Source organism: Pyxicephalus adspersus, chromosome 1 (assembly GCF_032062135.1).
Source record: "Pyxicephalus adspersus chromosome 1, UCB_Pads_2.0, whole genome shotgun sequence".
Lineage (NCBI taxonomy): Eukaryota > Metazoa > Chordata > Amphibia > Anura > Pyxicephalidae > Pyxicephalus > Pyxicephalus adspersus.
Genome location: NC_092858.1, coordinates 123,567,069 through 123,580,320, shown reverse-complemented (window position 1 = coordinate 123,580,320; position 13,252 = coordinate 123,567,069). Strand labels below are relative to the sequence as shown.

The window sequence follows — 13,252 nt, the reverse complement described above, 5'->3', positions numbered from 1 at the left end:
CCATCCTGTCTACAAGACTGTATGAAGGGTGATCATGTCATACTGTATTTACCTGTGTATAAGATAGTGCCAAAGTATCCTTCAAACAGAAACATAACTGAACCAGGACAATGGTTGGCATCCAATAAAGTGACAGCCACAGTTTCAATTCCGCAGTCATCCAAAGGAAGCATGTGGCACACACCAACTTCTAAGGCATTGATCCATTTACTGTTAACCTAGTAGAGAGAAAAGTTTATTAGGGTGTTAGAAAATCTATATCCCCAACTGGTAATTTTTCCATTACTGTTGTCAATGTTCTGTTTAATGGTTCTTTGTACATGCTGTTAAAAAGCTACACATCTACTCAGGATGTTATTGTTGTAATGTGTTGTGTCTAGTAAAATTTATTTTTACTAAATAATAATTAACATTTATTTATGTCAAAAACCCAATGAAAGGATTGAAATACAGAAATGTACATCACATGTGTTGGTCCATTTGGCCATCATTCCTAATTGCACACAAAAAAAAGCACCTTAACAGCACAAGTGACTTTTCCTTGCATAGTACTGATTTTGAGAACCCTATTCAAATATTTGTTTTAATATATTTGTAACACAACAGAATTATGGTACTGCTGCTATAAATGCTAGGCAATGTTTTAGCTTTGTCACCTCTGTAACAGGAAGTGTGACAAACAGCCTAGATATTGTACTACACAACACAACCATAGAAATTCTTGTTACATTAAATTACTATTTAAAAGACAAAAGGAATTATAGTTTTTTTTCATTCATGCAAAAATGTAACTATAGTCAAATTAAAGAAATTACCATACATGCATAAAGTGGAGAAAAATCCAAAACAAAAAAGAAACTTGTACTAAAGCTGCGTACACACTTCCAATAAATATCGTTGAAAACGAACGACAAACGTTCGTCCGAAAATCCTTCACAAAAAAGGCCGAAAAACATTCACAAAAAAGGTGACCGACGACCCCGACGAACGAGGATTGACGTTGGAAATTAATCACCATCACTGTGGCCAACGACCTTTGCTATCTATCGTGTGTACGGTCGTTCAGTGATCGTGCATGTTTCTGCAATACTCTTTCTCCTTTACATTTCACTCCCTGCATCGTTCAAATGATTGTATCTAGCGTGTGTACACTATTGGTGGATTGTACTTGAACAAACGTATCGTTACAGCATGTACAGAATTGTGCACAATACGCTCGTTCAAATATAATCGTGCATAATCGTTGATCAGTCGTAAACGTTCATTTTCTAATGATAATTATTGGAAGTGTGTACCTAGCTTTAGGTAACCTAAAGTAGGATATAAACAAATTGAAGCCCAACTCTATTTTACATTTAGGAGGTTACAGCAACAGGTTTTCTTTTTAAGGTTTAACACTAACATTCAGGGTAAAAATAGACTGTACATTCCAAGTAATGCTTTTTACTTTTTATCAAGTTACAATTGTGACTCTTACGGTGTTTTTTTGTCCACACATGTTAATAAGGTATCACATCCTGCAAAGAGGACCAGGTACTGCGGAAGCTGGATGCTTTAACTCAATTTTCCAAATTCTCTCATTGTCAGCCAGAAAAAAAGTAAAGAGTAAATGTGCTTAGATATCCATACCCATAAATATTAGTTACCTCATAATATGATGCCTAATTACCTAAAATAACCTACTCAAAAATCCTGCCCATTCAGATTTACAATTCTCTATGCATGATGGGAAGTGTAGTTGTTTACAGCGGAGAAGTAATCCAAATAAAGTTCTGTGACCACCATATCACTTCATTTTCAGTGCCTGGGTATACCAATGTAACTAGAAAAGCTATGATGAAATCAAAATGTTTTAGAGTTTAGTGCTTAAAAATAGTTTTCACGCAGCTCCTAGATTGTAAGCTCTTAAGGGCAGGGACCTACCCTCCTCCTGTGTTACTGTCTGTATCTGTCTGTCATTTGCAACCCCCTATTTATTGTACAGTGCTGTATATTACATTGGTGCTATATAAATCCTGTTTATTAATAATAATATTATAATAATAATAATAATACTAATGCAGCAATCTGATTATAAGCCTGGAGTTCAGCTTTAAAGTTGAATTATAGCTCCACAAGAAAAATTGCAATCAGTCTTTATCTCAGAATTGTCCCTTCTGCAATAAACACACCTATCTGTCTGATCCCTGCCTTCTGTTTAGAAAACAGTTCAGATATGATGTTGGGATATTCCAGATTTTCTTTAGGGCTGCTGGGACACATGCATGGGAGTTATGTTCTCCAGACCCAGCAAAAAAGGTAGCCGAAGCCTGGAAAATGAAGGTGACGGATGAGTGTATTTTAAACATATTGGCAGATAAGGTAATTTTACAAAAGGGACAAGGAGCTGCCTGATCGAAAAAAATGGGTTTAGTTTGGCTTTATGAATACCAGCTGTTTTATGCACAGAACCTAGAATGTCTTTTGATCATTTAAAAAAAAAAAATGTATATAATAAATTTATGTTGCAGGGGGACTCCGATTGACAGATTGTATCATATATGCCATTTTTTTTTTTAAACCATGGTTACACTTTCCTATGGCTACACATACAAACTGAAATGCTGTACCTGTAGCTTATGTTTCAGGATCTTGGCTGTGATAGGGGAACAATACAATGGGTGGTTCCATGTTGAAGATAAGCCTACTATATGGTCACTGTGCATATGAGACAGGAAAAAAAGGCGGATGTTGCCGCACCGTCGAATCTGCCAAAAATCCACAGCTATAGGGGTGTTTGGAAGAATAGCCCCATTCATCCTTAGTGTCCTGAACGTCGACAAAGATCTAAAAAAAAACAAAACAAATATTTGTGACTAATAAAATAAAGATGGCAAAGCACATGCTAAATAAAATATGACTAGATTTTAATTTTTTATAAATTCCTATGTTCTGTGTTTTCTATATTTACATCTAGCTTATTACTTTATGTTCTACAAAATAGGGCTGGTTCACCATCTACTGAAGGCTACTCTAGTGGTCAATATACAAAACTTGCAAGATTGTTTCAGTTCTACAGCACTGGAACGTTGTGAATAGCCGAGATAAACTGTCAGTACAAAATACACACACCTACACAAAAAGGTATAGTTATTAGAACATTACACGTATGGAAGGAGAAAAAGGCTACATTTTTCAGTTGTGATTATGATTTAGAGCATCAGTCCCCTACCTTAATACCAAAGTTTCATGCAAGAAATTTTTTAATGTACCGGCAGGGGGGCAGTGGGGTTAATGAGTTTTGTTCCACAGAAAAGTGTTGCTTGAACCCAAACCAGGGGGTAAGTAGAGGGTTCGGGATCAGGCATGTGCAGAAGGGGCATTTTCCTACCCTGAGGGTATATAGATACCGATCTAACGCATGCCTAGTAAAATTGGCACTCTTTTTTCCCCCCTTTACAGCAGACATGGCCGTGGCATTCCACAGATTCATTGAGCTGGGTCAACAACTGCAGTTTCTCCAATCTGGGGTTCACTTAGGCTTGAAAGTTAAAGTCAAATGTGTAAAAAGTGTGAGAATGGCTGACTTAGTGCAGCGATTGCCAACCTTTCGTACCACTAATCACTGACCACTAAATTCATCATTTTAAATCCCGCTAACTATTTATATGACTTTTTTATAAAAACATAAATACATTTGTAAATAATGATCTTCCTAATGGTGCCAGACAAGGGCTGTGGAGGCTCTGATTTATTGATCAGCTCACGGGTTAAGTGAAGTATTACTCCTGTTATTATTATCATTAGTTGCATTATCTTTGGTACTACTAAAGAAATGCAAAATATTAGTTTGCTTTTTCTCACTCATTATGGGTTTTTTTAATTTGAATCTAAGACCAAACAAGAAATGATAATTATTAAAGTCAAACTATTTAAAGACAATAAATATAACAGTGAAAGAAAATATACAGCTCAGGTCATACCTACCTAAAACAGAATCTGAGAAATAAACAAATAAAATAAGACAATCGGATGAGAATCGGTATTCGCAGAGCAGGGTGACTGTTGTAATGGTGGAAACAACACTGAAGCGTACGGCAATGTTTGCCTTATACAACCTAAAGCGTACCTAAACTCAGAAAAGTCACTTTTAAAAAAAAAAAAAAAAAAAAAGTGCAGCACCTCCCCCTAATCGCGAATGAATGGGAGCGCAAAGCTACGCCACGCATCCCAGGAGGCCCTTGGGTGCTCCTTCTGCCTTTTTATGAAAAGGGAAAATAATTGCCAATCCCATGTATGTGCAGTGAGATCAGCAAGTTTTTTACTATAAATTGCTTGACCCGATCTTGCGCCTGCATCGGATGACGTAGGAAGAAGAACCTTAAAGAAGAGGCGAAGATGGCGGCGCCCAGCGCATCGGCTCAGAGACAGTTGCTCTAGGGGATTGGAGGTTTGCTGCACCTCCCTTATTTTTTCGTCTCTAGTACAGTTCCTGAATTTAGTGCAATATAAAAGCAAAAATTGGCATTCAGAATATAAGACTTTATTAGAATATTATTTTTGTTTTATTATTAATAAAACATAAAAATTGCAAATAAAGTCCAAATTTTTCTGTAGGCCACCAAAATTCTCTCACGGACCACCGGTTTGTGATCGGTCACTTAGAGGGTAACAAAAGCAGATCAGATGTCAGACTGAACATGACACTTGGTCAGTGACCATGCAGAGGTTTTACATTGGGTCACGGATGCCCGAAACCATCTACTGTAGTCCTTTTTTCTCTGCTGTACTGTCCCTGATCTTCTCTTACTTCCAATTTTTTTTGTTTTGTTTTTTGAAAAGCACTTTGATCTCATATACACTAAAACATTGTGTTGACATGTATGTTGATGTGTTAGTTACAGGCAACCCATTAATTGCATGGACTGGCCAATGCACTCATAATAATTAATTCTGTGTTCTATAAAGCGCTACACACATAGGTGCATGGAGTTTGTTGACATATAGCACCCATTATGGTATCATTCCACCTGTGACAGCCTCTTACAATAATATTATTATATATAAATATATATATATATATATACACACACACATACATATACACTTATACATACACTTTACACCTCCCATTCCTAACATTACAATCGCTTTTTCCTATTTCTTACAACTTCCTATATACATCACAGTATAGTTAGAGTGCAGGCTCCGCAGATCAATGCGTGCAGGGCTCGGCTACTCCTGTCTTACCATCCCGGAAGTACGCCTCGTGCCGGTAGATCGGCGATCCGTGCCTGGTGTCCGAGGTTTGGCCGATTTGAAGGTAAACACCGGAATTGTGTGAGGTCGGAGGTGTGTGTGTGCCGTTCCTAGCTGGGGACGCCGTGATGGGGCGGAGCTTGTCTTCAGCTTCTCCCGCCAATACAGATTTAACTGTTTCCTTACCACTGCTGGCAGTATTTGTATGTGAAGAGGGGGAGGGTGAAGCTTTATGAGGCTTTTTGTGATATGGGGTGACAGTGCTCTTTCTCAGCGTTGTCACCCTGTCAGTGTAGTGACACACATTACACACTAGTGTTGTTTATAATACATGGTATAGCATTCAGGATTTACATGTACTTCATAATACACTGTATTGTTTGTTTTCTATGATTACAGTCACAATATGTCCTTATATCTAGTGTCACATAGGGAGTTCAGCATTAATCACCTCTATATACTACTATATATGTACTCAGAGTTTGTTTATCACAGCAATATAATTAACCACCCGGGCGTTACACTGATGTCTAGGTTTCTGTTTCAAAAGCGGTACACTGTTTTTCATGAAATTTTCTTCGCTTCCCGGCGTTTTGGCTAAGTGTATCAAGCGTAGTACCTAAGCCTTCCAGTGTGCAGGAGAGAAACAGCGCTGTATTCCTGGCAAGAATACAGTGGACTAGTACGCCTGCTAGGATGGACTGCTTGATGGTGATGCTCTGTAAGGGGCCACACTATGCTAATTCCTCTGGTTAGCGTCCACCAGAGAGAGGCATGGGGCCTGCCCTGATAAGGAGCTCCCAGATAGTGGTCTGTCCCGCAGGTTGGAGCGGGGAACCCTTGGTCTGGCTATCAGGTCTTGAGAGCAGGCCGAATCTCGCTTAGTGTCGCCCCCCTGGAGTGGCAAACCAGGGGTACCCTAAAATCACTTTGGGCGTGAACCCACTGTTGATTTATTGTACACAGGCAAACCACATGCTGATTTAGCACTCGCTTTCATTCTGCATTCCTTGCGGCTAGTGCAGATGGGCAATTTTTTATCCTTGCCCAGTGTGTTATGCACTGAGCACTTTTTCTTTATGTATTTTTTTTTGTTGCTGGAAACCTGGAAATGACTGACATCACTAAAGTCTGAAAGATCTGAGCCCAGGTCCTCCTTTTTGTACCTGATAAGATACTTGTATAGCCAGGATCACAGGGGAACTCCGAAATGACATTTTTGTTAGGCTGGGTGGTAGGAAATTGTAGGTGGCCCCAGTATTGTGACCCAACTCATCAGTAACCATCCAAAAACAGACTGGTGGTCACTGAAAAATGCTGGGTAGTGCTCCCAGCTAAAAAGGGCTGGGGAGAACACTGCAAAATCCTTTAATTGTGAATTATTATCAATGAATAAATATACTAGAATGAATAGTTTGAGGTTCATCACAGGCCTTCCAATTTCTGCTGCTTCCCGATTGGACATATTTACTATAATGACCAATGACAATTGTAAATAGCTTTGGTATGTCTCAGTCACCTTGATTATAACTTTATAACAATTCTGTAAGTTTGACAGCAGGTATAAGAACCTAAGAACATTCATACTTGCCGATTAGGCAGCTGCCCTGCATTCTTGAAAGGCACCAACTTCACCGCTAGCTTCATGGAATTCCATAAAGACCGTCAGTGAGCCTTTTGATTGGCTGGCCCTGTATGTGATACCGCTGCACACAGAACCAAGTTCAGTGTAGAGCTTAAACAAAATACCAACAAGAGCCTGGGATTTATTTTTTAGACAAAAGAGACATTTTGATTTTGGACTTAAGTAGGTGTATTGTAATTACAAAGAGGGTTAATATAAAGGATGGGGGAATATTCAAAGCTACATTTAAAAAAATATCACTTTGGCTCATAGGGGTTTGTTGCAATCTTCCTTTGTCAATTTTTCTGTGGTTCAGATGCCAGGACTGAACTCTTTATGTGATTGGCTGTTCCAGCCTCATGATGGCTATTTATGTTTGTGGTGATTTCGCTAAATACATACATTGTATGTCCTTTTTTTTTTTACTAGTCTTTTGATGTAGCAGTTGTGTGAACGTTGTATTAGTTTTCCTTTTTGTCCCCACCAGTACATTTTTAGCAGTTAAAGAATGCCTGTTGATCTTGCCAGAAATGTATTGTCTCCCTAATTTTGTGTAAAATTGACAGAAAGCAGAAAAAAATCTTATCTATCTTGTGTAAACTTCCATTTACATCTACTGGTACTAATAAAATACTAACACTGGTTTCTCTTTTACTTTCAGAATTAGTTTCTTAGTTAAACATTCCTGACAGTTCTTGTTATTTGTCAGAAGGACAACTCCAGGCGGTGAAACACTGAAGCCTTCACAATGCCATACCTGGGGTCTGAAGATGCAGTAAAAGACCTGAAAAGGGCATTGTCTAATCCTCACATCCAGGCAGACCGACTGCGGTACAGGAATGTCATCCACAAGGTGATTCGGTAAGAAAATGCTGTGTGACTATTACTTAACAATGCTAATTTGTAACACTTACAAAGAGACTTACCAAAAAGAAATGTTAAAGATAAAAAATGTTGGGAGATGGGGTTAACATAATGCCAAGGCCCTCAGAATGGCAAATTCACTGACTCAACATTACCTGTACCAAAAAAATATATAATAAAACAAAAAAAAAATAATAAACATATAACCTACCCCTATTGACCCTAACTTCTGGTGGTGCACATAAATATGCTTATGATGTTAAGGAAAATATCTACAGAGGAATACCTAAAATATTATAAAATCATGGCTATAGTCCTGTATGGTATAGCACCAGGGATCTCATAAAGCATGTATATGTAATTATAAGTCTCTTTTCTGATAAATCCCAATAGAGTAAATAAATATAGCATTGAAAATTTAACTGGTGCTATCCAGATATAACTGACCAATATAAAGTGATGTTAAATTTATGTTAACACATAATCACACCATAGGAAAATTGATCCTAATATGATTAATAATCCTACAAAAAAATGCAATCATGTTACCACATATTATGTATTAATTCTGTATCAGGTTGTAAGTATCTAATATTCAAAGAAAACTTCCTAACAACACCAATTTACATTGCTTGAATAAGTATCCAGTCTGGCATGTTGTGGTAGGTACAGGCTCAGTGTAATTTGTAATCCAAAAGGGACATCAAGGTAAAGGGTGAAGATTATGGTGTCACCAAACATATGGTGTATAACCTACACTGTCATTGTAGAAATTATATAGTCATGGAAAACTGGTACTTTAATGAAAGTGTAATGTAATCCACATTGTAAATCCACTTGTGTGTAAAAGCCTCAGTGTATCAAATTTAATGAACAGATTGATTGCTGCCATGTGGAACAATTGTTATATGGTGGTGGTCTCCTTCAATATAATAATATGTAGAAAATTGTACTTCAAGTGTATAGTATCATAACACATCAGATGGAGAGGGAAAACAGATCTTTTGGATCCCTCCAGCCATGGTCATCAACAAAAAAGAGGTTTTGTTATGTAAATATGGGGTTAGGGCATTACTGGTCCTGGTTTAAAAAGCCTGGCCTACTGTATCAAGAAACAATAGCTGCACCAGTGACACAATGTTATCCAGCTTTTTTCTGGTGTCAATACTGACTGGAAACAAGAATGAGTATACTGAATACCAGAATTCCTAAACTGCAAACCTTTTCCAAGTCAATGGATCTGATTGACTAAATTTTTCCTAGACTGAAAAATATAGACTATCATTTGAGAACCTGGGTGATCCAGCAAACCTGAAAGAATTATTTAGCAAATGTTTTCACTCCCAGACTAGATTCATTTCAGAGGTATTTTTAGGGGTTCCCCCAAAAGATTGAGAAAGGCTGACCTATACCATTAGCAGCTGACTGTATCATGCAATCCACTACTGGCAAGTTAGCTTAAAAAGTTGCCACAAAGCCATCAATTTTAAAGCGGATACTAGTGAATTGTCAGAAATCATGTATATATTGCATAGGTTTCTATGTTAATTGGATGCTTTATTTGGCAGGCATATGACGCAGGGCTTGGATGTATCCAGTGTTTTCATGGAGATGGTGAAGGCCAGCGCCACTGTCGATATTGTACAGAAGAAGCTAGTTTACCTATACATGTGCACATATGCCCCTCAAAAACCAGACTTGGCTGTCCTTGCTATCAATACTCTGTGTAAAGATTGTTCAGATCCAAACCCTATGGTGAGAGGACTAGCACTGCGGAGCATGTGTAACCTCAGGTCAGTGATGCAAGTCTAGTACAGTAATACGTTCTAGTATGCTTCTGGAAACTTTGTGTATAGTACTGGGTAGGCATAATGATAAAGTGCTAATTAAAATTAATCATCTATCCTTCCTGGACAAAGTACCTCAAACACAGAACAGGTTGCACAGAATGATGCATCTTCTTTGAGGTAGAACTGTTTTGATTTGATTCATTTCACTTGTGTGTTCACAATGCAGATACTCGAAAGCACAAACCAAAGTTAAGCTGGAGAAAAAAGGGGAAGAATTTTGTATTCAAAGGGGAATGAGGCAGTGAGATAGATTTTCTACAGATATATTTAATGAGGGTGGAATAGTATACATTATCCATATCTGTGCTTGTGCAGATAAAACAATGATTATGACAAGGAGTGAAGTATATGAGAATTCCTAACTCGATGTAAATGAAGATCAGCATACTGGATACTGGGATACTGGTCTCAAAAAAAAAAGTTGATAACTTTTGAAACTGATAAATATAAAAATGAAAATCTAAAATGATATAGTTATTGTTAGAAGACGGGAGCCTTAGCCAAGATGGGAATAAAGAATAGAAAAAGGATGGGTAGAAGAGTGGCAAAGTGTAGTGTAGAAGAGCTGGAAGCCGATACAGATGAAGATACATTAGGCCCGATTTATTAAAGCTCTCCAAGGCTGGAGAGGATACATGTTCATCAATGAAACTGGGTGATCCAGCAAACCTGGAATAGACTTCTTAAAAGTCATTTGCTATTTGTTACCAAATTCATTCCAGGTTTGCTGGATCACCCAGCTTCACTTGTGAAAGTGTATTTTCTCCAGTCTTGGAGAGCTTTAATAAATCAGGCTCATTGCCTTCTCTTAGCAGTATTAGTAGCTGAGACATTTGATTGATCCTGGGTGTGCAAGCAAGCATTGAAGCAGAACACACAAAGTCTGGATTTAAATTTACTTTTTTAAAACATGTTTTTAATATTACTTCTGTTATAAAAAATACATGGTGTTATAGGGGGCCTTATACTGTTAACAAAGTTTGTACTGGACTAACAGTATTGGAGAGACCATAGGGGATACTTATTATGATCACTCCCAATGCTGGTTGAGTGGGGAATACAAGTATCATTAATGCTGTGAATGTAAAAAAATATGAACACACAGATGTGTTTTAAAATAAAAGCAATAATAGGTAAAATGATGTCACTGCCAATCAACATTCCCATTTTTTTCTAGAATGCCAGGCATTCAGGAATACATACAACAGCCTGTTCAGAATGGTCTCAGGGACAAAGCCTCCTACGTGAGAAGAGTAGCTGTGCTGGGATGTGCTAAAATGCATATTCAGCAGGGAGACATGGAAGTTGGTAAGTTTAGGTCAAATCAAATAGAAATGTATTGCAAACTTTGTTTCTGTAAAATATATAGTGTTTTGATGATCAGATATTTCAGTAAGCTGGTTTTAGGTATGTTAATGCTTACAGACATGACATGGCTATCCAGGGCTGTGGAGTCGGTAGATAAATCCTTCGACTCCGACTCCCCAGTTTCTGGTACCCCTGACTCTGACTCCTCTGTATTTAATATGCTAATGTATTTGCCCTGTTGATTGAAGAAAGGCAACATACACACCATTTAACCACAGAACTTGATTATTTTTAGAGCTGAAAATAGTCTTTCAACACTGACTTGGGTGGGTGGCATTGCTGTTACGGTTCTAGCCATATTACTAATAATCCCAGGATAAACAAGGATGGCTCCTTCTACAGTCAGTTTCGATGAGCGATCATACTTTTCTACTTCTTTTAATTCTTTAAAAAACTTCTGCTGGAATCTCTTTATTTGGACATTTTCTGGTCGTTTATCTTTCATGCATATGCAATATCACTTTACTGTTGAAAGGTCAAGATTTCATAATCCAGTAATAGAGTCTCTCTTTTCTTCATTGAAGATATAATGCCATCATATATTAACCCTCCACTTTTGTTCATTCAATATATCAAGCTCTTCCATTTCAAGAAATGAAATGAAACCCTAAGGCTGCATACACACATTCAACAATTGTTGTTAAAAAGGATCTTTCATAATGCTTTCCAATGACAAAAGACTGAAAGATGCATGAACATGCACAAAGTAAAGTGTGTCTCATAACAACAGATAAACGGAGAATGTCTTTAGGTTTTATAACAGGTTATTAAAGACTAATACTACTAGTTTTTTTTTTTATCAATCCATTGCAAACAGCACAGTGAGGAAGATCCAGTTGCAGCATTTAACAGGAAATTTCCATGGTGTAAGCCACATTGAATTGCGCAGTGGTCACCAACCTTTCTGAAAACAGGGTAACATAGAATAAAATTTTGCCACAGCCCAGAGGTTAAAACAGATGTCACAACCAGTTAACAAGTCAATACAACTTAAGAAAGCTTTATTTTCAGGTAATGTTTCAGCTAAATAACAAATGCGACAATATTTTAATAGTGAAGCAGTTTTTTTCCTTCATTAAAGAGAATTGGAGAGTTCTGGAAAAAAGATGCCAATATTTAGGAACATTCAATACAACCTAACATAATGCAGAATCATTAGCTAGTCAGTATACCAGCAAGAGGACGGGCGGCCCTCCTTACACTTTTTTGCAGCTAGTGACAGGTTACCGACAGATGGCAGAGCTGCTAAGAATGGCAGAGTAGTGTACACCATACATACATTGCTCTGCCATTCTCAGCAGCTCTTCCTCCTGTCATCACGTTGTCACTAGCTGCAGTACAGTGTAAGGAGGGCCGCCAGCACTCCCGCTGCCTACAATCCCGCCTCTTGTCATCTGCACTCCCCAACTCATGGGCCACCCAAAGACCCCCACCAGTCCACGGCCAGGGAGTTGGGGTCCTCTGACTAGTGGATGTTGGCTCAGAGGGTTATGTTATTATTATTATTATTATTATTATTATTATTATTATTATTAATAATAAACAGGATTTATCTAGCGCCAACATATTATGCATTGCTGTACATCAAACAGGGGTTGAAAATGACATACAAATACAGACAGTGGCACAGGAGGAGGGTAAGATCTTGCCCTGAAGAGCTTACAATCTAGGAAGTGGGGGAAGTATGACACAATAGGAGGGGATATATGTAGTTGTGGGAAGTAGTTGGGTAGGCAGGTTTGAAAAAATGGGTTTTGAGTGATCCTTTACATGAGCAGAAAGTAGGAGCAAGCTGAATAGGGCTATGAAAATAGAACATTCCAGAGAGTTGGGGCAGCTCTAGAAAAGTCTTGGAGCCGTGAGTGTGATGAGGTTATGAGTGAGGGAATCAGTTGTAGGACATTGGAGGAGCAAAGAGAGCGGCTAGGGGAGTATTTTCAATACACAAGCTGGTAGTACTTCCCATTTTAACAAATATTTTTGTAAAAAATCTGTTAAATATAAAAAATACTTTTAATAAAGAGTAAAACAGGTAAGAAAGAACAAACACAAAAGTAACTTATAGGGAAAGAATATTTTAGGTCTTGTGAAAAAAAAAACTAAAAAAAAAAAAGACCCAAATCTAGTGCCATGAATAATGTATTAGGGTATGAAAGAATAACAGAGATTTGAGGAATGAAAAGGTAAACAGAAACAGGAAAAGGGGGAATGAGGGGGTAGAGAGGAAAATAGAACCACCAAGTCTGGTCCGCACCTCTCTGTGAATATACCTGGAAAGAGGCTCCAACAATCCAAAATGGAAAAAAAA

At 37.9% G+C, this 13,252-nt stretch overlaps 2 protein-coding genes across 4 annotated transcripts in view; one reads left to right on the top strand and one right to left on the bottom strand.

Moving 5' to 3' along the window:
- Positions 1-5,795, bottom strand: part of DCLRE1B (DNA cross-link repair 1B) — an 8,645-nt gene extending 2,850 nt beyond the window's left edge. Inside the window, exons 1-3 of the mRNA XM_072413457.1 lie at positions 5,230-5,795; positions 2,610-2,826; positions 53-218 (exon numbers count right to left, since the gene is read on the bottom strand). Of these exons, the coding sequence (XP_072269558.1) occupies positions 53-218; positions 2,610-2,798 (355 nt within the window). The 5' untranslated portion in view covers positions 2,799-2,826; positions 5,230-5,795. The remainder of the gene's footprint in view (positions 1-52; positions 219-2,609; positions 2,827-5,229) is intronic.
- Positions 5,199-13,252, top strand: part of AP4B1 (adaptor related protein complex 4 subunit beta 1) — a 34,677-nt gene continuing 26,623 nt past the window's right edge. The window contains exons 1-4 of one of the 3 annotated variants that reach the window (XM_072426002.1): positions 5,199-5,302; positions 7,572-7,723; positions 9,295-9,519; positions 10,754-10,884. In XM_072426002.1, coding sequence (XP_072282103.1) covers positions 7,611-7,723; positions 9,295-9,519; positions 10,754-10,884 — 469 coding nt within the window. In that variant the 5' untranslated portion in view covers positions 5,199-5,302; positions 7,572-7,610. Of the gene's footprint in view, positions 5,303-7,523; positions 7,724-9,294; positions 9,520-10,753; positions 10,885-13,252 lie in introns of all 3 variants that reach the window. The other 2 variants (XM_072425993.1, XM_072426010.1) reach the window with 2 other exon arrangements.